Source organism: Phyllostomus discolor, chromosome 2 (genome assembly GCF_004126475.2).
Source record: "Phyllostomus discolor isolate MPI-MPIP mPhyDis1 chromosome 2, mPhyDis1.pri.v3, whole genome shotgun sequence".
Taxonomy (NCBI): Eukaryota; Metazoa; Chordata; class Mammalia; order Chiroptera; family Phyllostomidae; genus Phyllostomus; species Phyllostomus discolor.
This window is the reverse complement of record NC_040904.2, coordinates 196,141,134-196,166,129: the sequence shown is the minus strand read 5'-3', so window position 1 is coordinate 196,166,129 and position 24,996 is coordinate 196,141,134. Positions and strand designations below refer to the sequence as shown.

Genomic DNA, 24,996 nt, shown 5'->3' with positions numbered 1-24,996 from the left:
TAGAACTGCCCTATTCAAGAGGATAGCATTCCCTAATTACAAGTACTTCAAAATAAGGAATCTTGGCCCCTGGAGGCAGGCAAGGGGGTAGACTGTCCCAGCTAAATCAATGCAATCAGGGTATCTGGAGAGTTCTGATGAACAATGATGTCTCTAAAGTCCACCTATCCCTTTATCTTCAAGGTCCTCACTAAAGGACAACCTTTTCCATTCTTTCTTTGTCTTCCTTCTTCACCAAACATTTATTCAGCACCTACTGTATGCCAGCACCTGTGGTTAAGTGCTGTGAAAAAAATAAGACACAAACCTTGCCCTCAAGAAGCTCCCACCACAATTTAGTGAATAACATGAACCTGGGCCCTTGGTGTTCAGGTGAGAAAAACTGACAATTGCATCACTGATTCATCCGATAAAGTGGAGATGAAACTTTATCAGGAGATTCTTTTGGAACTTGTCAATAAACTCTTACAGGATTAAATTGAGGCTTATGTTTTTATGCCAAACTCCACTCCATAAAAGTCAAACTGTTTCAAGTGTCCAGATAACTTCACTTGCAGCTCTTAAAGCGACTGAAGCATTTCCTCTCATCAGACCCTGAGGAAAACTCTGCAACTTGGAAGCCCCATTTTGGGCTTGGGGACAGTGATGATTAATGTCAAGGCTTGCTCCTGGGCCAGCATTCTTTTCTCCCCTCAGAGATGGGGGGTGGGGAACAATCCTTGAAGTCCTTCTTAGTAAGCTCTTCAGGAAAATGGTTTGATATTGGAGATTCCCTCGAAAGCTTGCTGCTCCCCTCACAGGTTTTTCCAGCTTAATCCCTCACTCTCAGGTTTCTCTTTGTCTGGAGCCAGCCCATCCCCACCACGGATCCTGCCCAGAGGTAGCTCCCTCCCTCAACGCCCCCTCCCAGCCTTACCCTCACTCCCAGCTTCCCCTTCACCTCATGGCCCCTCCCCCATGCCTGTGGGCTCTGGGCCCCGGTTCCAGCACAATTTAGAAAAACGTAAATATAATACATCTCTCCCTGCTGCCTCCCTCAACTGATGACCTGCCTCACCATTACAACTGACAGGCTCCAAGTGGGCTCAGCGCACTTCCTGTCTACATGGGTGGTCCTGGGGATCATGGGGGAAGGAAGCTGACAGCTGAGAGCAGGGCCAGGGATCACCATGTCAAGCACACCGGAGGGAGTGGGCTGCTTTGGTTTCACTGCTCTCATTTTTGTTCAAAGTCTAAGACAAGGGCCTTTCTGGACTTGGGGAGGTCTATAGCTTGTTGAGAAGGAAGGAGAAAACCTTACTCCACCCCATCCCTTCACTGAAGCCTAAGTTCCTGCAGGTCCTGAATAGTCTGGAAAGGGGCTGTAGATTCACGTCCACTCATGAGTCCTTGAGGTGACCTTGGGCAACTGGCACCACCTGTTGAGCCTCTTGGCTTCCAGGAGCATTGTCCAGCTGGAATGTATAAACTAAAATGCCAGCACCAGAAGAGACCCTGGAGGTCACCTGGTCCAGTAGTTTGAAACTCTTTATCCTTGTCGAGACAGTCAATGAAAAATGATTATGCACACTGCTCACTTCTATTGGTGTAGCCAGGCTTTGAAAAGTACCTTGCTCTCTCACTCAGAAATAATCTAGGAATGTGAGCATGTGAGGGTGACATTGACTGTTTTACTTTATATTTAAAAAATGTATTAGTAGTAGTAGCATCAATTGTATAATAAGTTATATTACTTGTGACTTATTACATAATTGATTATGACCACATTAGAGTGGGTTGCATCTCTGCAAGGAAAAACTCATCATCTGGTCTAATTCCCTAATACTTGACCCTTGAATAACACAGTTTGAACTGCACAGACTTTTTAAAAACTTAATGGTACCTATAAATGCAGTATGGTACTGTAAATATATTTTCTCTTCCTGATGATTTTCTTCATAACATGTTCTTTTCTCTAGCTTACTTTATTGTAAAGATACAGTATATAACACATATAACATACAAAATAGGTGTTAATCTACTATTTCTATTATCGGTAAGATTTTTAGTCAATAATGGGCTATTAGTAAAGTGTCTGGGGAGTCAAAAATTATATGCAGATTTTTTATGATGTTGGGGCTCAGTGCCTCTAACCCTGCATTGTTCAAGGGTCAACCATAAGGTCAAGGAGGCAAGTGAGGCCCAAAGAGAGTATTTGACATGCCCAAGGTCGCACTGCTAGATAAAGGCAGAGCTGGATTAGCATTCAAAAACAGCCTGGGAGGATGGGAAGGAGAGCTCCTGCTCTCACTCTGCCCTGCAGTGATCATATGAAGATAAAAGGGACCTTCCCTTTGAAGAGAAGGGAGGCAGCGAAATCAGAAGTAGTGGCATGAGTACTATCACCAAGTCTTAGTTATCCATGAAAATAGCAGAAACAATTGCCTTCATCTAAGTTTTGACATGTGTGGATTCCGATCTTCGCTCCCACCAAGTTGTTTCCCAGAGCTGCTACCTAGGAGCCGCGTGGATGGGTTCACATTACACCTTCTCTTATTTCCCTGACTTCCTCACTGGAAAGGAGTTCATAATAGGCCTGAGATGGGGGAGGGGAGAAGGCAGAAGTGATGAGGGGAGGAGGGTGAGGGGAAGACATGAAAGGAGGAGGAGGCAGAGAAAGAGAAACAAGAATAACCACCATTCTTGATAATCCACTCCCCAGATTAGCAGCCCATTAAATGAGAATTGATGTCAGCATTGCTAGAAGGGGGATTGTTTCTGCATAGGGAAGAGAAAGGGGATGCTAGATAAATGACAGCCTCATTTATTCAGTCATTCAGTGGCTCCCTTACTGGTTTACCCAGGCTGTGTCAGTGCAGTGCAAGGCCCTGCCAATGGGGAAATCTGCCCTCAGGAAATTAATTATGAACAGACATCACTAACTTAGGAAGCAGCTTGTCTGAAATACTGTTGGGGAGAGGACTAAAATTCTGAGGATTGGGGAGGAGTGAGGTGAGGAAGGCAGTGCTTTGGGGAGGAGGTGGCTTAGAGCTGGTTTTGGTCACGTGAATGGGAAGGCACAGGGAATGCCAGGGCAAAGGGGAATATGCGAGGTCAGGCATGAAAGGAATGAAATGCAGGCTGTGGGTGAGAAATGGTCTGTGGGGTTCACAGGGGCTGGACCTAGGACACATAAAAGGGCCCAGGGTTAAGTACATTGATAGGATGTCCCGTGAAGGCCTTGTTAAGGATATGGGACTCTGGGGGTTTCTGAACAATGGATAAGACCAACACTGCCCCTCACAAAGAATAAAAAGGGTAGCAGTGGGTTGGTGTTTGCAAGCGGCTATGTTGAGGATATAGTAGACAAAGCATCAAGTGTAGGACGCCGAGAGGCTACCCGCAGGAGCAGCTTCCAGAGATACTCCAGGGGAAAGGCTTACCCTCTGGACAAGGATCTGTGGAGACAGAAGGGTGAAGGGACAGAGATGTGGTACTAGTTTCTCAGCCAGGGCCTGGAGGGTGGTGGGACCAAACATGTAGTAAAGAACTCAGAAAACAGTCACAGGAACTAAGTCTCCCGCCAGGAGGGCTGAGAAATGTTTTCCCTGAGATGGATTCTCTTCCTGACCTTGTCTAAAGTCCAAAAACAAGCCTGAGACAGTGGCTGTTTCCAGTCCTGCGTCTGTGCTGCCTCAGTAGGACGTTTCTGAAATCTGAGGATGTTCAGTGAGCAGGCAATCACAGGCCAAAGGAATGCACACACAAGTGGACAATTCTCTTTAACACCTCTGTGCTCGGTCGAATGAAAGCTGCAAAGACCTCACCTCTCTGCAGCAAGCAGTCAGCTTCATTTTTTTCTATGACAATGAGACGCTTTCCTGCTACTTTTTGCCCATTTCTCTCTGCCACTAAATCCTTAGGGCCAGTAGGACCTGGGCCCATTTGTTGCCTCTGTGTCCCCAGTGTCTGGCACAGGTCCTGTCACACAATTACCCTCAGGGATGGCTTGGAGGCAGGTTGGGGAAGGGGGCCGGTGGTACAGAGAAAAAGACTTGAAACTGGAGTTGAGCTTAAATGCAAGTCTGAGTGAGAGCATTCCGCTCTGTCCACTTCCGCTAATGACTTGATCCCTGAAGGCAAAGGAGCAAATTAAAACCAGAAGTGACTTTTCTTTGAGGGAAACCCCCGATAATAAACAGGGTTTACTTTGGTCTTGGGAGATGAAAATTGCTGCATGTTAAAAATACACATAAATATGTCCACAGTGAAAAGGGAGGCTGACCCAAATATCATAGAATAAAGAGAAGTGGGGTCTCTACTTCCCAGCCACTGAAGGAAGGGAATTTAAAGAGCCTTTCATTGAAGAAATATTTTATTGAGCTCTTACTATGTTTCAGGGACTGTGCTGAGTGTTGTGGCTAGAGAGAAATAAGGCTCAATCTCTGTCCTCAAAGCCCTCACATTTTCTCCTATATCAAAGCAAGTATAAAAGAAGAGAGGAACTGAGGATGGGAGAACCAAAACTGCATGTAAGAGGTATGTGTGAGCCTGCACAGCTCAGTAAGATCTTGTTGCAGGCAGACAGGCAAAGTCAGACCTGGTAACAGGGGAAAACCAGATGCGACTCTGTGGCACCGTGAAGGACCTGCAACACAAGGAGTCAGCTCGAGGATGCCATTACATGCTAGGCTAGAGGACTTAAATCTTATCTTGAAGTCAGTAATATTGAGGATTTTAAATAGAAAAGATAACATGCAATCAATATCACCATGATTCTGCAAGTTATCCCATCAGTATGTGTATCAAATGCAATACTGGGACAAAAATAATGATTCCTCTCAGGAGAAACAGGCCTTCATCTAGGAAGATGTCACAGAGGAAGCACTGGGAAAATCTTAAAGATGAGTTTGAAATACTGAGGCCAACAATGTGGAATGAGGTGGGCACAGGGCCTGGGAATCTCAAGCTTACTGCACACTGATAATTCTCCCATATCACCTGACTTCCAGTTACTTAATAATGTGTACTCACTGAAAGGATGTTTGGTATATTGCCTGTGGGCAGGTGAACTCAGCATTCAGAAAGCAATTTGGTAAAGTAAATCAAGAACCATACAGTGGCCATATGTCAAATTTAGTAATTACATCTGTGGGAGTCTGTCTTGAGGAAATAATACTATTTCTAATGTGCAAAACATTATATGTATGAAGTTAGTACATATTAGATCATTAAAACAGGGGAAGAATTGGAAAATGAGCCTACAATGCACTTCATTGGAAGATAGGTTATAAACTATGGTACATTTATGAGATGGGTTATTTATTATGCAGCTATTTCTTTTGAATATTATGTGACAGCTTGGAAACTGTCAGTCATAGAATGCTAAATAAAAAAAAGAGAAATAGATGTGTGAATATGGTCACAACTTTATTTTTAAAATCACACATGTAAGAAAAAAAGGGTCTAAGAAATAGCACCAAAGTGTTAATAAAAGTTGTGAATGAGGAAAGTTTTGGGAAATGATCCTTTCTTTTCTCTGTTTTCAAAATATGATTGTTTTGTTCCCTTATATTCTTATTCTGTAAGTAGGGTATGTGTATAATCTATAGAATGAATTTCACTCTCTATACTTTTAGTGTGAATTTCTTCCAGAAATCACCAAGTCATCTAGTTTTTGTTTTTTTCCGCTTCTCATTAATTTGTAAGTACCCAAGTTCGAACACAGAGGAGCTATCTATTCAATGACATGATAGCTGACAAAGGGGAGCATGTTTCCCTACACTCTGCCTTTCTAGGGCCTAGGGCCACTAAGAGAAACAACGCTTGGCACTTAACCTAGTTTTACATATGCTAGACACTCTTCTAAGAACTTTACAGATATTCATTCATTAAATACAATAATCTGCCATGGCTGGTGTGGCTCAGTGGATTGAGCATTGGCCTGAGAACCAAAGGGTTGCCAGCTCAATTCCCAGTCAGGGCACATGCCTGGGTTGTGGGCCAGGTCCCTGGTAGGGAGTGCTTGAGAGGCAACCACACATTGAGGTTTCTTTCCCTTTATTTCTAAATCTCTTCCCCTCTCTAAGAATAAATAGATACATCTTTTTTAAAAAATACAACAATCCCATTAGATAGATACTATTATCATTTTTTTAACAGCTAAAGCAAACCGAGACACAAGGGTTAGCCACTTACCCAAAGCTGCCCAGCTAATTGGTGGTAACACTAGCATTTGAGCCCAGGAAGTACGGCTAAAGGGCCTCTGCCCTTAATCACTCAAAAGAGGAAGCTTTGAAATAATCAGCTATCTGGACAGACAACATGTAAAACCTACACAGATAATTGGGCGGTGGGGGTAGAGGACTAGAATTGGATGGTGGAGTTTGAGAGACAGAGCTCAAGGATTTCTCAAGTAGGCCCTTCCCCAGATGGAAGCCTCAATTTCTGGCAGCAGTTTCTTTCTGAGAAGATGGCAGGCATAAAATAGCATCTGAGATACCAGTAATCATCTCTGTAAATATCTGGTTGGAGAGGAATTGGAGGTAGCACTTCACTAAAGGTGAAAAGAATAAGGGAGCTATGTGTTTACATAAACTGGGTCTTCATATTTTCTTTGCCTATTGTTCCTGAAGCAGACACAACAATTGTTTCCTCTCTGGTGAGTTTACTTAGTACACAAAGCTCAGGCTTTGCCTGGAATGTTATGTCCACAGGGCTAGGGCAGAACTTTTGAGGTCATCTAATGTAGACTGTGTCCTTCTCTCTACCCTTACCATACATACATACATTTTTACACACAGAAGAGAATAGATATCCATTAGAAGTACGGTAACAAGGAAAGTACCTGGTGCTCAGAGAGGCACTGGTGGCCCCCTGTTGAAAGTGATTAACCAAAGGAGGCAGGAGTCATTATGGAAATACAATGATATTAAGTATTGAGTGATTCTTTCATTGGATGTGATTGATGTTTCTCCAACACCCTGGGTTGAGTAAATGTTTAGATGATATGTCTGACCTCTTGGTCCTTTGTTTTTAATTCATTAGTTCCAAGTCTTGGAAAGACGCTTCTCGAATATCCACCTCAATAAAAGATCAGGATTATTCACTAGTAGCCAAGCTTTTGAAGGCAGCTGGCCTAAGTAGGGATACTTGTCATAATGGAAAATTCATGGCTTCTGAACTATATGCAAAACCACCGTGGTCTATCAGTCTGTATTACAGGCACCCCTGTTTAAAACCTTATCCAAGAACAACCAAAGGCTCAGTAACTAGAAGTCTATTTATCACCCCCTACACTAAACAGCCCCATGTTTTTTAGGGAAAAGTTGACATTTTACCCAGCCCTACCTGCCACACCCTCTTCCAACCATGTTTTTTGACAAGGTCTGAACATGGAAAGAGGGCATTCAAGGAATCCATCTTCCTGGAAGAGAGCATGGCATACAAAGGAGGGCGGTAATTTTTCTGGGGATTCCTTTTAATAATTTCCTTGCTAATATTAAGCATGGTCTTACTTTGTACCCTGATTCCCATAAGAACAGAACATGAGAAGAAAGAGGCTCAAAAAGAGTCAATGATTGATTTTGAGGGAAATTCTGAAGGGACAACTAGTTCTCCCTAGACTATTGAATCATGCCCAGATTGTTTTAAATAAAGTGTTTATAAACCTGAGTAAGAAATTATCCCCGATTGTTCCCATAAAAGAATTCATAAATCAATTACAATAGGTTGAATTATTGGCGGACTTTCCCATGCCTGTTCCTTACCCATAGATACAAAGAGTCTTTCTAGAAAACAAGAAAAAAACTATATAGACCCCTACCCACACCCCAGGGATACCCCTGGGTAGCATATTAGATTATTGGCAAATTATGGTATCCCCCAAAAGGAGCTAATGGTCTCCAGAGGGTTCCAGATCTCCCATTGCCTTATACAGGAGCATATAATGAGGGTGACATTAGAATGGTCAATTAGGATGAAGTTCAAGTGTTTTATAATAGTCTAAATTTCATGGAAAGGCTAGCTCGAAGCAGACCTCCCTGGTGTTTATTAATTAAGAAATAAAAAGAGTTTATTGTAGCTGAATTTCCTGTTTATCTCTCCTTATATGTTTGTTTTGGAGATTAAAAGGTGGTGGGATTGTTAGATATCTGTATCTCAGGTTTATTGATTTGCATAATTCCAATGAAGTTGTATAAAATAATTTCTTGACCAGAGAATAAAATCCCCTCTAATGAAATAGCCCCTGAATGTCTAAAAGTTGTTGGAGTAACAGCCCCGCCTTTACCTTGAATAGGAATATATATCAAGTAGAATTAGACAGGCAAAGAAATAAGAAAAGCTGGTTAACTATTATAAATTAAGCACGTAGAAACAGTTACCAGGGAGTTAAAGTCCATGGTACACAGAGAAATATTTTAGACAGAAAAGGTAAATAGGTAAGTTAAACATCACAAAGGCCTTATAATAAATTTCCTATAACCTCTGTTCAATTTAGCGTATCCTTTTGCCCCATGACAAATTCTGAGAATTTTAATAAACAATAAGACATTCAAACTCTGTATGTACAGCTATTTCTAATTGTCTGATTTATGGCTCTCCTGGTTAAAATAATCTTTGTTTAATATAATTGAATCTATGGGAATTTTTGTATTTTTCCTGGTTACCTTTGTATTAATTTTTTTCTGCTTTACCTAATCACAAATGTCAATCACTGCTAAAAATGAAAGTATAAAAACTTGCTTGTACTTGCAATAAACGGAACAGAGCATTACTGTCCTCTGAGGTGTGTTGTCGTCTGTCTCCCATCGCCGACGCCTTACCCACCTTTCAGGAAACCCTGGACCTAGCTGCGGCTGGACCGCGGCACCTACCTGATCAGAGTTGGGGACTCTTCTATCTATATTCTCCATATCAAAGATGTACCCATGTCCTGAGTGTCATAGGACTACTTTACTTTTCCTTAGTGGAAACTCTACCCTTAAATTTCAGACTTCACTATTTCTCTTTCAGCTTTATCAATGAAAGAAGCCATGGGAAGGGACCTGAGAGATCAAACTTCTCATTTGGAGATATGGAGAGGAAACCCAAGGAGAAGAGGGCATCATCCTAGTATCGACTTGGTGATAAGAGTTGTCCCTGGTTTTCAACCCAGGGTTCTTTCTGCTTTACACTCCTCAACTTTTATGTGGCATTGAAGATGACTTGGGGTAACCAGGAATCCCAGGGAGGTGCAGTGGCTGCCCCAGTCATTTCCCTCCCCACTCCTCACGGCTCTCCTAGACCCCTTGTCTGAACCTGCACCAGGAAGGAAGGATCACAAGCTCTTACTCATTTCCATGTACTCTGGAGTTAGTCCAGTGTATGGTTCCAAGCTGTAGTCTCGGTCCCACTGCTCTGAATGCTTTGAATGGGCAGAGTCCGTTTCTCCGGGTTCTGTCTCATCTTTCAGCTTCCGAAATAGTTTTTTTAGCTTCCTGGAAAAGAAATGGACCAGTCACCAAAAGCCTCTGGAGGACAGAGTTAGTTCTGCAGACAGAAAGGAGAAACAAACTTAAGTGTTGACGCTGAAGTCAGCTCTGATCCAAGGACAGATAGAGGGATACTAAGGAGACTACATTTCTCTTAAAGATAACCTAAGAAGCTCCTTTATTATGGTAACGAAAGGCTTCCCCACAAAGGATCAGGAAAGAAACTGAATTCTTGTTGCTTTTTAATAAGCAACAAGAGGGTTGGCCTTTCCTACCAAATACTAAGACAGCCCTATTATCTAACAGGACAGTCCTAATATCCCCTCTCTTCATGGGGAAGAGAAGGTGTCCAGAAAATAGTAGAAACATGCTTTCCTCTAAACTCAAACATTTTCAGGTCTTAAAAACATAAACAGCATCATCTTTCTATTAAAGCCAAGCTAAACACTATCTACCACTAGTATGAGTGGAAATCAATCCTCTCCCATGAATTTACAAGTCAAATCTCTAACCCCCAGGTGACTGTATTTAGAGATAGGACTTTCAGGAGGTAATTAAGGTTAAATGAGGTCAAAAAAGTAGGGCCCTAATCCAATAGGATTGATAGTCTTATGAGGCAAGGAAGAGACAGTGATTTCTCTCTCTCTGCCGCGTGAGGACAGTGAGGAGGTGGTTGTCTGCAAGCCTGGAAGAAGGCCCTCACTGGAAAGTGAACTTTGACAGTTCTCCAGAACACTGAGAAAACAGATTTCTCTTGTTTGAGCCACACAGTCTGTGGCATTTGTTATACAGCCCTAGAAGATAATCACATGCAGGAACTTTTTTTTGATCTAAATGATAACAAGACAATAATGACCCAGCCTCTCAGGGTTGGTATGAGAACTAAATGAAACAATGTTTATACAATTTCTAGCACAATACCTGAACGTGGTAAGCATGCACTAGATGGTAGTTATTATTATTTTAATATTAAATGTTAAAATATACCTGAGGGTATATAGCCTTTGCATACTTTCCATTGATACACAATATAGAGAATGAAATTAGGTGAAGGAGCAGACCGCCAACTCTGCTAACTATTCTAGGAGAAAGTTTCTAGGAGATAGTTGCGAGGACAGCTAACATCAGAACAGACAGAATCAAAGAGTTGAAAAATGTAATGGGATTTTGAAGTTTGTGCTCCATCTAAATGCAGGAAACTACCCCTGCCCTCCACATTCTTCACACAAGATCATCCAGTCCCTGTGTAGCTATTTCCAGACTGGTACTCCTGTTAACATTATGCATTTCATTCTGTTGTTAGAAAGGGCTTCTGACAGTTAATAAAAATCTCATCATTCAAAATTATGTTCTAATCAATGTCTCTCTGATATCATTTGCCATCAAGAAGATGCAGTACACATAATCCTGATTTCTGGCCAAGATGGAGGCATAGGTAGATACACTTTGCCTCCTCGCACAACCAAAAGGACAAGAACTAATTAAAAAGCAAAAAATAAATAAATAAATAACCAGAACTGCTAGAAAATCAAACTATATGGAAGTCTTGACAACCAAGGAGTTAAAGAAGAAATATTCATCCAGACCAGTAGGAGGGGCAGAGATGGGCAGCTGAGGTGGAGAGGACTCACAGCAAGACAGAAGCTGGTGGACCAGATAAGGCAGTGGCTGGAAGAGTGGGCAGTCCCACATTTGCATGCAGATAAGATAAAATGGGAGGAACAACTGGGGAGCGAGACAGAACAGGCAATCCAGGATTCCAGTGCTGGGAAATAAAGCCTCAAGACCTCTGACTGAAAAAACCTGTGGGGGTTGACGCAGCAGGAGAAACTCCTAGCCTTACAGGAGAGTTCATTGGAGAGATTCACAGGGTCCTAAAACATACACAAACCCACCCACCTGGAATCAACACCAGAAGGGCCCAATTTGCTTGTTGGTAGTGAGGGAAGTGACTGAAAGCCAGTAAGAGTTGAGCAAGTGAAATCGTTCCTTCTCGGTCCCTTCCCCCACATACAACACTCCAATGCAGTGACATAGGTTGCCCCGCCCTGGTGACTACCTAAGGTTCCACCCTTTACTACATAAAAGGAATGCTGAGATATAAAAATATGGCTCAAATGAAAGATCAAAGCTCCAGAAAAATATACAACTAAGTGACAAAGAGCTAACTTATCAGATGCATAGTTCAAAACACTGGTAATCAGGATGCTCACAGAAGTGGTTGAGTATGGTTGCAAAATAAAGGAAAGAGTAAAGGCTATGAAAAGTGAAATGAAGGGAAATGTGCAGGGAACCAACACTGAAGGGAAGGGAATTGGGACTCAAGTCAAAAGTCCGGAGCAGAAGGAAGAAATAATCATTCAATCAGAACAGAATGAAAAAATAAGAATTCAAAAAAAAATGAAGAGAGGCTGAGGAACCTCTGGGACAACTTTAAATGTTCCAACATCAAAATCATAGGGGTGCCAGAAGGAGAATAGGAAGAGCAAGAAATTGAAAACTTACTTGAAAAAATAATGAAGGAGAATTTCCCTAATCTGGCAAAGGAAACAGACTCCCAGGAAGTCCAGAAACTCAGAGAGTCCCAAAAAAGCTGAACCCAGGGAAACACACACCAAGGCACATCATAATTACATTACCTAAGATTAAAGATAAGGAGAGAATCTTAAAAGCAGCAAGAGAAAAGGAGACAATTACTTACAAAGGAGTTCCCATAAGGCTGTCAGCTGATTTCTCAAAAGAAACCTTGCAGGCAAGAAGGGGCTAAAAAGAAGTACTCAGAGTCAAGGCAAGGACCTACATCCAAGATGATTTTAACCAGCAAAGCTCTCATTTAGAATAGAAGGGCAGATAAAGTGCTTCCCAGATAAGGTCAAGTTAAAGGAGTTCATCATCAGCAAGCCATTATTATATGAAATGTTAAAAGTACTTGTCTAAGAAAAAGAAGATAAAAAATATGAACAGTAAAATGACAAACTCACAACTGTTGACGAATGAACCTAGAAGAAAAGAAAAACAATGAAAATAAAAACTAAGCAAACAACTAGAACAGGAACAGAATCAGAGAAATGGAGATCACATGGAGGGATTTCAATGGGGAGGGGGAAGGCAGGGTTAGGGGAAAAAGGTACAGGGAAGAAGAAGCATAATTGGTAGGCATAAAATAGATTCAGGGAGAGATCAAAAATGGTATAGGAAACAGATAACTCAAAGAACTTATATGTACAACCCATGGTCATGAACTAAGGGGTGGGGCATGCTGGAGGGTTGAGGGTACAGGGAGGAGGGGGGATGAAGGTGGAAAAGTTGGGAAAACTGTAAAAGCATAATCAATAAAATATACTTTTAAAAAGAATTATAGGAGTAAAATTTTATGGCAATTTACAAAAAGAGAGAACTTGGACAGGATGCAGCAAAATAGAGATACTCTGGTGGGGGAGTAAGTTTGTAAGCTGTTTTGGAAAGTAATTAAAAAACATGACTAATCTAAAAACATTCATTTTCTTTGTTGTAATTTTCTCCAGGGAATCTGTCCTCAGAGAAGCCCTTAATGCACAAAAAATAATTACTTACAAATATCCATTATATTTTCACAAGCAAATTACTGCACATTCTTTATATTGGACTTTATAATTTAATACAAATGTTTTTGGCCTCAATCTTATCTTCAGTGCAATGATATGTTAAATTTGGCAATGCATGTGAAACTACTTTTTGACTTATAGAATGATTTTATTACTTACAATGGTAGTTAACATTTTAGGAAGGTTAGAGTTTCCACTTTAGGGGAGTTAATGTTTAATTATTATTTTGATAGCATCTAGTAAGAGGAAATAGTATTCGTGTGATTAAACAAATTAGAATATACTCAAGAATTCTTTTTAATGGTTAAACTTTTTCATAATGATTGAAATGAAAAAAATAATTTTTATAAAAAAATGTAAAGGGTTAAATTTTGGCCTATTGTTCACTTATAATATACATTAACAAGTTTAGTTATGAAGTGAAATAGTCTTAAATATGATGTACAATGCATCTGCATATGAAAATGGTGTGCACAAAGACACTTTACTATGTATGGGAGCTGTACTAGAAGATTTATAAAGCATGTGGAATTGCACCTAAAACTGTGTTATTAGTGACTGTGCTTTTGTTTGTTTTAGTAGATGAATGAATGTATTTGGTGAAAGTTACTTTGGTTTAAATATCTCTTTTTAAATGTGTTTGTAATTTGTACTATCAATGTGGGTATTCTTGGACTGCAGGAGTTATTGTCAAAGTGAGAGTTTATTTTATAGAATCATCTAATTTGATATACCAATTTTTATGAGTGATATTTAGATAGTTCTAGTAACTGTATATTTGACAAACTATTAAAGTGTTTTACATTAAAAATAAAAAAGTTTCATAACTCACAAACTATAGTTTCTTGGACAGTTATTAAAATTCCATAAACTTTAGTTTCTTATCTATGAGAAAATGTCAACTAGCCCATGGGGCTAGTCTATGTAACATGCTTCACTTAGGGCTCGGTACATGCTAAGAGCTCACTAAATGTATCTATCATTGTCCCTATTATCATTATCATCATCAAAGGAGGATTTAAAGAATGAATTGAGATTCATAAAAGCAGCAGTAAAATAAAATATTTTATGATAAGTTAGCAAACAATAATTCTGTGATAATAAGAAATTGAGAAAAACCCAGATGGAGCCTAACAACTCTGAAGGCAAATAGTGTGGACCTGCTGAGACACTATCTGAGAGGATAAAGAAAAACATTAAAAGAAAGAGAAAAAGAGAAGGAAAGAATGGAGGGAGGGAGAGGAAGCGGAAGGAAGGTCTAGAACCAGAACTCATATTGAGACTTTTTCTCCAGGTACCAGTAATCAGAAAACTTGGCTAAATCTTTAGTAAAAAATAGTGGTTTTAATTAAACATGGAACACTGAACACATGCATATATCCCTATCTACTTTCGAAATGCTACGAAAACAACGGTGAATTTTAAAATGTATAAAACCACAAGGCTAAAGAAAATAGTAGTGTATGAGAGTTGTAATGAATATCTTGGAAGGTGAACAGTGGATGAAGGAGTTAGCACAGCTGCTGTGATTAAATACCAAGTGCCCATAGTGAAAGAGAGCAAAGAAAAGCAAGCCAACTCATGCTGCAAAATCTCGGAAAGGCTCAGAAGTTGCAGGCATCAGGTATCACCAAAGGCAGGGGGTAGTAACTGGTCAATGTTCTGTTTAAGGAATAGTAGGCCCTTATGTGTCTGTCCACCCATATTTCTCAAGTGACTACCACTTCCTAACATGAGCAGGAGCAGAAAGTATATTTAAAGGAGAAAATGAACCAGGAAAACTCTAGATCTGAAATAAACCCAGTAAAATAATAGGAAGTTAAAAATCAATAAGCTCTCAGGAAAAAAACAGTACAAAAGACAAATGAATGGAAAATAGAAAGATAAAAAAATAATCAAATCTATGAACTCCAACATCTAATCAGAAAGAAAAGACCAAGATAATGGTGGGGAAGAAAATACAAAACGAATATGAGAAAATGTCCCAGAGGTGAAGGACATGCGTTTTCTGATTGGAAGAACCTACTCAGTGTAATGGTTAAATAAAAAAGGGACCTCCACCAAAGCACTTCACCATGAAGTGTTAGATCTCTAAGAATGATGAAAACAATTCTAAAAGTTTCCTAGTCCAGAGGGACAAGCATAGATTCTCTAAAAATTATTTGGAATCAAAACAATATTAGAATTATCAGCATCAACCTTGACACTAGAAAATTCTAGGCGAATGATTTTAGCACAGGATTCTATACCCAGCCAAAGTATATATCAGGTGCAAAGGCAGGGTAAGGATATTTTCACACACACAAGTTTTCCTGAAAGATATCCTTCTCCGCACCCATTCTCATGATATTCCAGGAGGATGAAACAAACAAGGATATAAAGCAAGAAAGAAAATGATATATAATCCAGCAAACAAGGAATCCATCAGAAATGGAGGCATTAGATTAAACTCAGATCAATAGCTTTGTAGAAGTTTAGTAAACAAACAGTTCTAGTTCAAACAGTTCAAACAGGAGAATGGAGCGTTCCTAAAATATGCTCTCCAGGAAAAAATAAATGCAGCCATCTGATGTATTTAATGAGGTAGTCTAGCTGGAAAAATAACACTTAAACAAGTGTTACTAATAATGTATAATGAGTGTTCTGAAGGGATGAATTTAGGTAATTATGAGAACATAACAAAGAAATCTAACCTGGCCTAAAGCAGAGGAAGTTTTCCGAGGAAGAGATATATAAACCAACTGAATGATGAGAGCTGATAGAAGCAGCATGGGAAAGAGGGGGAGTGATATGACAGGTGAAGGTATGTGATAGGCCCAGGAAATTAACTGTGCAACAGCCAAAGGCGAATATGAGAATGGTTCATAGAAGGGACTGAAAGGAGTTAAAAATGTTTGGAGCATAGAGCAGGAGAGAGAAAGTGTCAAAAAACAAGGCTTAAAAGATAAGGCAAATTCACAGCATTGAAGGACTTGTAAGCCATCTGATGCAGTGCTGCAGGTAAGAGATTATAGTAGCTGAGTTTATGGTGATTGCAATGGGTATGAAGAGACCTACACAGGTTGAGACACGCTTAGGTGGTAGAGTTAAGAAGCTGCTGGTGAACTGTATGGGGGAAGGGAAGGAAAATGAGGATCGAAGGGTCTTAGGGCATGTGTGTGGAAGGTGACACAGTTTTCTAAGATAGGAAACACTAGAGAAGAGGCAGTTTTGATGAAGGGGAGACACTGTTGAAGTGGAGGACGCCATGAGTCAACTAAATAGGGATGTCCAGTAAGCCATTTTATACACAGGTCTAGAGCTATGAAAACAGGTGTGGGTTGGAGCTCAAGATTCGAGGATCATCATGGAGGGAACAACTGAAACTCTAAATAGCACCACATGTGGATGGAGCAGAGGGGGGAAATGTCTATGATTAAGGGGTGGATGGAGGGACAGGAGCCTTCAAAGGGCCAGGAAGGAGCAGTCATAGGAACACATGGCCAACTGGAAGACCATGTGGCAAGGAGGAGGGCAGCAAAAGAGCGTCAGGAAGAACTGTGTGGTCAGCAGTGTAATATACCAGGGGTAGGTCAAAAACAATGAGGGGAAAACCCCACAAATAGTTCTTATGAACCTGCCATGCCCAGAAATTTCCCTCCTGGAGATCTCAGTGACCATTAAAAAAATTAATGCAAAAAATCCCTCAAGAGTGGGACTTAACAGGAATCCTGCAAGTTGTATAATATACAGACGGGCCGTTTGGAAAATTTCAGATTATGATTCCGACCGTATGATGTACTCATTAAAATAACTCCTTTGATGTTACCCATTTATCCTTTTCATCTGCTATTTTCCTGTCCCTTTTTAAATGACAAGTCTGAGAAACTGTCTGAAAGGCCCAGAGCCTTCCCTTCACTCGTGCCTCTCAGGCTCACCCCAGGACCACGGGGAGTTCACCTGCAGCTTCCTGCCACAGGAACCTGGGCCCCAGCCTGCAGTCCACAGACCCTGGCTCCACAGCCTCTGCGAGTCTCGTTAAAGGAGTCACAACCAAGCCCTAAATGGGCCAAAGGAGAGAAGCACATCAACGTCTGAGCTATGTATTCCTTTTCTTGACACCTGACAAGGTTCAAGTTTGTTCCTTAGACTCTGGATTCGTGACCACATTCCACTGTATTAGAGAACACAGACTTCCTCTGTCTGTGATGTCTTTAAAGAGAGACTGTTTTATGTCTTGAAATGCAGTATTTATCCCAGTTACCCCAAAAGAGCAGAAAGTTTATAAAATCTTACTGGCTGTGTCCAGGGCTATATTCCAGCTATTTTAGGATGTGATCTTGTGCTTTGAGTGAAAATAGGGATGGAGGATGTTTTGCCAGTGGAAGTATTGCTTTGTCTGCTCTGTCCATCTCAGACTGTGCCCAGGAAAGGGCAAAAAAAGTAGCATTTACTACACATACACATGCACACACACACACACATCTTTCTGGATGATATGAGGCCCATTTCCAATTCTACTTCAAGGAATACTGAACCCAGCTTGATATAAAATTATAGCAAGGACTTGGGATGTCATGTGGCATGTTTTAGAGGCATCATGCAGTTTGGCTCCAAAGCGTGTTTTGCACAAACACATATGGAAGAGGACAAGGTGGGGTATGTATGAGAGGACTGGGGATGAGAGAAATAGCCAACAGTGGACTTGGGTAATAAGTAGCATGAGATCAGATTCTGCCTGGCCACTCACCATGACCAAAGTCACCTCAGAAGTCACTGCATTATTCTGAGGCCCACAGTGTTTAGCCACCTGGCTCCTTTCTGGTGAGCACCTGCCACAACTCTGTCAGGCCCCAGGAGCCTGGGTGGCAGGAGTGGGAATAGTCTGAGGCCAAGCCACACAACCCACTTTGATCTGTGATCATGTCCTCATGAGTTCCAGAGCTGCCTTTAAAGCTCCTGGTGCCCCTGATTTCACTGCCTCCTTGGGAGGCACTTTGTTTTTCCATCTCCAGGATCTCCGACCCAGGCCTAGCAAAGGTGAGATGTGCTGCTGCCTGAGGGAAGGTGCTGCACCAAGTTCGGCTTCCATAGTGGCCCCTTCTGGGACACCTGCTACACTCAGAGAGCTGGTGAAGCTTATCCAAGGTAGCTGTTCAGGACTTGGGCACACCTGTTACCTGCGCCAGCCTCATGGAGACCTATGGGATTAAGAAGTGATAATATTGCTCTAAAACAATGATTCCAGCAAAGGAAACATTCTATTAGCTGTACATGTAACACCTTTGGAACATCTCTACACTTGGCCTTGTATCTCATTAAAGCATCCAGGAAAATTATTTCCTTTTCTGCTCTCATTCAGTCCTACTGATTGCAGTCAAAGAGAAAACCCCTGTCTGCTGCTGGTATGTCATTGACTTCTCCCCACACGTGTGCATCTTTCTTTAAAATAGAGAATGCAGCTCTCAGGTCAATGCCATTGGTTAATAATGCTGTTTGTATGCTATTTCTTTCTATTGTTATTTGTTATTTGTGATAACTCATAGTGCTCATTTTCAACTTTCAGAAATGTTATGGGATTAAGTAAAAATGAATTGGTTTAGAGGGAATTGATATGCAAATAGCTATTCATATAGATATGAGAAAAAGTTTAAAAGTTGGTTTATAAGTGACTAAAGATTGGGAAACAATGTTCTAATTCAAGAAGCCTGCTGGACTGTAGGGTTCTCAAAGCCATTAAATTATAGTTGTGGTACTTTTTGCAACACACACACCGAGAATCCAATGAAAATGCTGTACCCTCAAGGGGAGAGATAAATTATAGTGGACTGTTTGACCTACAGTGAAGGTCAACTAGATAGCCTTTCCCATTTTAAAATTTTCTTTGGAAGAATGTTAAAAAAAATCACTCTCAGAAGTAGATGATGAATACTATACACCAGTGATTTTCAATCTTTTTCATCTCTTGGCACACATAAACTAATTACTAAAATTTGGCAACCTACCAAAAAATATATTATTTTTTGGGCAACCTGACAAAAAATAGGTATATATTTGATTCATTCACACTGGGTGGGTTTTGTTGTATTGGCTGTTGTCATATTTTTAATTTGACAATCTAAGGGAAGAGAAGTCAATGCCCCTGAATAAATAGTTAGGTATCATGCATTTTAAAAATCCTTGTGGCAACTGGTTGAAAATCACTGCTATAGACAGTCAATCTTATATTTTGTTACCCCAAATAGTCTTATCTAGCATGTCATCTTTCTAACTTCTCAGACTTGCTTCTTTATATAAAAATCAGGTGTGGTCTCTAAGATTAATATTTATTTCCCTTGGGGAAAAACTTTGAGGCAGGCACTGAAGGTACATGAGGAGCTCCATTTTCAACCAAAAGCCATCGGACACAGAACAGGAAAGAAAAATCATATTTCTGAGTTTCTCTTTTCAGTCCATTCCCTGGACTTTAAACACTTACAAAGCATCACTTGTAAACATGTAAGTCAGTGAAACTCAGCACCACCTTGGCCACCTGGAACCCCCAAGAATGGTTCTTCTTTTCTCAGATGTCCCTACTTCCATTTTCTAGATTGCTGAGCATATACCCAAACTATATTTTCATACAACCACGTTGGATGAAAGTCCTTCTAGAATAACTTTCCCAACATCACACAGTAAGTATATTGTAAGGCCTAGATTTGAACCTAGATCCATTGGACCACCCAATCTCTGCCCTACAGTCATGTGTCACCTCCACCAAAAAGACAAAGACCACTGGGCCTAATTTTTATAATTTACACTGCTCTTTCCTCACTGTCAGGCTCAACTGTCATTTCTCTTCAGACTATGAGAGACTCCTTTTTATTTTCTTGGTTATTTGAACTGTGTCACATACAAGGATATTGCCAGGTGCTGAATGCTGGATTAGATGGGTCTAATTTATTGAGAGTAGGTTCTGAGTAGAGAGTGGAAAATCCACAAATCATAACCATAGTGATTTCATGGGACCAAACTCAAAATACAACCTGTAGAATTATAAAGATCTTTGAAGATAAAGGACCCTAAGGTTTGGTGGAAGAACTTTTGTTCTACATCCCTAAATTTAACTTCATAATTATGTTGTGTGTGTCCTTTAGAAGACTAGAAACTGGAATGAGGAAAAACACTTTGAAACGGAAGCTTGTGTTTGGAATCAGCAGTGACTAGCCTTATTAACTAGAGGAGAGGTTCACACAATGTCCAAGCTGAAATGAGAGCACCTTGGAGATGGTTATAATGCCATCATTCTCGTCACAGGATGAGGAGAGCGAGACTTAGAGAAGTGACTTGCCCACAGCTATATGAGTTACTGTGCAATTACCATTAATTAACTGTGGCATATCAACCACACAGCAAGCATAAACCAGAAAGTTTAGCCTTCAAGGCAAACAGCCATGTGTTAGCTTCAACTGTTATGGAGCTGATGGAGTTGATGGGTGGGGAACATGCCAATACACTGTCCCAACATATGCCTGAGTTCTTGGCCTCTCTTACAGTTTAAAAAGGCTGCTGGGTCCAGTGTGAAAAAGCTAAATGGTACAGCAGATGTCCAGAAATGAAAAAAATGGGCATCTGATGCCCATAAGCTATAAACTATTCCATCCTGAGCAGAACAACAATGTACTGGAAGGGCAGGTGTCATCCCCAGATGTTGAGGGGGATGTAGACTCTCCACTGTAGCTGTGGTGGAGGGGCTGCCTTCAGAGTGTCACAGGGGCTAGAGGTGGCATTTGTACCTCTTTTTTAGGTCTGCATATTTCCTGGGTGTTTGTCCATAACAACCAACCATGGTCTCTCTGAGATGGTAAACTAGAGCACAGCAACCATGTGTTTCACCAGTTTTGCCTGAAGACTGTCACTGAATGACTCTCCATCAGAAAGCTGGGAGACAAGGCCCAGCTTCAGAGGGTTCAGGTTCTCAAGACCCATGATTTCCTGACTGATGAGTAGAGGCTCACCTAAGCAGAGAGGTGGAACAAGACACCCAGACCAATGCTTTCAACAACCCTCCTCCAAGAGAATCACATGCCGAGGGCCACCTGAGGTTGTCCCAGTGTGGAGACAGAAAACCGTCCTAAGCATTCAGCCTAATTAATGGTGGCCAATCCTGAGACCTGTTCTGAGAACTGGGCTGGCAACGTTTTAGGAGGGAATTGTTAAAGATGCTCATCCCTTGAAACAGAGCTCTCACTAAAATAAGGTTTCTTTCCAGATAAATTACATTTTCTCCATTATAACTTTAGCTCTGTTAAGTGTGTTTCTGAGGAAAACCAATGGTCTGGAGACCGTTCAGATAGTTACAGCCCCGCATGGAAGCAGGGCACTCCGGTGTAGTTTTCCATAGAGAGAGCCGGCAGATCACACATCCTCTGATGTGGCCCAAGCAACCCAGGACTCAGCAAACTTTCAACAGACTTGTGAGATTCTGAGCTCTTGCCATGACCCTGACATTCCCCAAGACTTTGATCATGGAGCTGCCATCTCTATAAGACTTACTTTTCTCCATCAGTAGCACCACCTGGGTCAGGAGGTGATTTTAATAAGGCTGAGTTCATCTGTTGTTTGCTTAAACAAGATATCCACACCCAGGAGAAGTTATTTCTTCAAACATAACAATTGCAGGCCATCTTATTACATATGATGGTGGCAGCCTTCTTTCAAGAAAGAGACACAGTGCAGACAACCCCTCAGCTTGGGAAGCCTTCCTTGACTGCTTGTTCCCAAGTCCCTAACCTTTACTCAGTATGAATTCTGAGTTTGCACTACACAGAGAGCACCATGTCACATAATATCTGTTTTGCCTCCCAAACTTAAAAGATAAACTCTGAGAAGACAAGGGCTATTTCACATATGTATTTTTAAATCTTTTTTAAAATATATTTTATTGATTATGCTATTACAGTTGTCCCATTTTCCCCCCTTCATTCCCCTCCACTCTGCACACCCTCTCCCACCCACATTCCCGCCCTTTAGTTCATGTCCATGTGCCATAAGTTCTTTAGTTTCTACGTTTCCCATACTATTCTTGCCCCCCTCCTATTTTCTACCTACCATCTATGCTACTTATTCTCTGTAGCTTTTCCCCCTCTCTCCTCCTCCCACTCCCCTGTTGCTAACCCTCCATGGGATCTCCATTTCTGTGGTTCTGTTCCTGTTCTAGGTTCCTGTTCTAGTTGATTGCTTAGTTTATTTTTGTTTTTGTTTTAAGTGTGGTTGTTAATAATTGTGAGTTTGCTGTCATTATTTTTAAATTTTTTAACTTAGGTTGAAAGAAAAAAAATAGACAGTCTGTTGTTATAGATTGAATGGTTGTAACTCCTCCAAAATTCATATGTTGAAGTCTTAACTCTCAACATGATGGTAGTATGGTAGTAGGAGATAGAGCCTTTGGCAGGTAATTAGTTTAGATGAGAATGAAGGAGTCCCAATGATGAGATTAACACCCTTATAAGAAGAGGAGACACCAGAGCTCTCATTCTCTCCACATGCACCCAAAGAAGAGGTCACGTGAGCATACAGCAAGATGGCTGCCATCTGCAAGCCAGGATGTGGGTCCTCATCAAGAGTCAGATCTGCTGGCACCTTGATCTTAGACTTCACAGATGCCAAAACTATGAGAAATACAGGTGTGTTGTTTAAGCCACCCAGTCTGTGTTATTTTGTCACAGCAGCCCAAGCTGATACAGATAGCTAGTTAAGTTCAGGGACTACAGTATTTGTGGGTGTGACTCTTTGGTATACAATTCTCATCTTTTAATATCTGAGTGAGGTGAGCCAAGAAGCGAAGGCTGTGGCATTCCCTTCAAGCCCTCCTGCCTTGCAGACATTATTATTCCTGGTTATGCAGCTCAGAACATGGCTCTCTGACCCTTAAAGGATATTCTCTTAGCTGCTTATTGTCCTTAAATTCCTTTTATTCATGCACTAGCCAGAGTATATCCCGATGCCCACAACTAAGACAGCCAATGACATGAACAACAAGTTGGAAAGGAAGAGACCAAACACGCTTCTTTATAACAGGATCTCTCAGAACCATTAATACAATGTGCAGAATCAGAGTGTGTGGCAGTATCTTCAGTTAACTCTGTGGGGACCGACGATTGCATCCCAGAATGGTTAGTCACACAAGGGGTTTGCAAAGAACTCCAGGCCTAATACAAATTGTCCATCCTGTCCTCCTAAACAGAATTGGCCCAACCTGTGAGTACTACCCCAGTCATCTCTGGCTCTCTGATGCTGGGCTTCCTGAAAATATCCCCTGAAGCAGATTCTTAACACCATAAAGCAATAGGACTGAAAGGCAGAGCAGGTTACATTTTCTTTGGCCTGAAGGTAGGTTTTCATTTGCTGCATACTCTTTTCTTTAGGTCTTGAGTCTGTGAGTCAGTGTTTATTTTCATCACTATTTCAATGTAAAACCTAATTCTACAAAATGTGTATGAACCCACCCTGGATGGGAGAGAGATCTGTGTGAAAATCTATTCTGTTTCACCAGCTGTGAGTATGCATCCTTCTCCTAAAGTCATATATTCCACACTCCCTGAGAGATTTTCCTAAACAGTTACATTATGTTTCAAACTTTCATATTCCCCTATCCACCCCACTGGAAATCTCTTTTACTTATTCACTGGGAGAACAGATAGCATAAAAAATATTAGACACATTGAGGTCAGAGATACCTGATTCCTAGCTCTGCCACTTACTGGTTACGTGTACTTAATGAAGTGCCTAATCTTTGTGAGCCTCAAACAGCCCAAATCAGATTGGCAAGCCAGGCTTATGGGAGAAGCCCTGCCTTATTGGCAAATGGACAAAGGACTAAACTGCCAAGCTATCTGAGAAGAGGAGAGGCCATGGAAATCCTGCTGAGCTAGGCCCTGGCAGCAAGGAGAGAGATGAGATCCATTCATTACATACGGGACTCCGATCTCAAAGATGTTGTTCTGAATCAACTGCTTCCCCAACATGATGATGCTGAGCTGAATGCAGAGCTCCATGAGGCAGCCCCCGGGAGCACACTGCAGAGGAAAAGACAAAGGAAGGAGAGGTTAGACCAAGTGAGCCCAGAGAAGGAAAGGCAGGGATTCAGAGCCATGGTGCAAGGGGGATAAGGATGGTGCTGGGGGTGAGGTGGGTGCCCCTACAAACCACTAGCCAGGCAGGAAACACCAGTGGTTAACTACACTTACCTCTTCCATGCGGTAATCGTTGAACACATAAACATAGCTTCCAGGTCTGCCCACAAACCTGAAATTGAGAAGTGTGGGAAGAATTAGGGGAAGAGAGAGAAAGGCGGGGCTGCTTGAGGGCATGCCTTCAGAAGAATAGCCACTGCTGAAGTCCTTCTTGAAAGTGCTGGCCAAGGCAGGTGGTAAATCACCCAGGGACAGTTTATACCCTTTTATCAGCTAACAATGATCTATAACACCTAGGGTTCACCTCCAGGGGGTAGGGGTTAAGGCTAGTGTGGGGCTGGGAAGGTCCCATGGAGGGAGGGAGTGTGTGTGTGTGTGTGTGTGTGTGTGTGTGGTGACTTCTGAGCCTAATCACAACAAAGTTTGGATTATCTGTAAGTGTATTGTGTGTGCATCTTCTTCTCTCAACTAGTTCCAAGAACTGAGTTCTGATTGCAACTCCTCAATGAACGTTTCTGATTTCCCAGGAAATGAAGGGTGAAACAGACTAAAGTTGTAAGTGGAGATTCCTGGGAACAGAAAAGGAAAATTGAGACTTCTGACTGAAAGCATTTAAAGGAATGGAAGAAGCCTGCCTCGTTCCTCTTCAAAGTAACATCATTTTTATTGGGGAATAACAGGACTGGACAGGTGGGGGACACACAGAAGTAAAAGCCAACCATGGATCTAGACAGGTGATCAGAAGAATCCTACTTATTTGAAAAGCCATTCCTGGGTTCACCTGTTAAAATCCTACTCATCTATTTA

At 41.3% G+C, this 24,996-nt stretch overlaps 1 protein-coding gene across 7 annotated transcripts in view; it reads right to left on the bottom strand.

The window, feature by feature from the left end:
- ANO2 (anoctamin 2) overlaps positions 1–24,996 on the bottom strand; it is a 318,934-nt gene that overhangs the window by 28,706 nt on the left and 265,232 nt on the right. For all 7 annotated transcript variants that reach the window (XM_036019420.1, XM_036019422.1, XM_036019421.1 and 4 more), the window contains 3 exons: positions 24,244–24,301; positions 23,972–24,072; positions 9,313–9,458 (listed from right to left, as the gene is read on the bottom strand). In XM_036019420.1, coding sequence (XP_035875313.1) covers positions 9,313–9,458; positions 23,972–24,072; positions 24,244–24,301 — 305 coding nt within the window. The remainder of the gene's footprint in view (positions 1–9,312; positions 9,459–23,971; positions 24,073–24,243; positions 24,302–24,996) is intronic.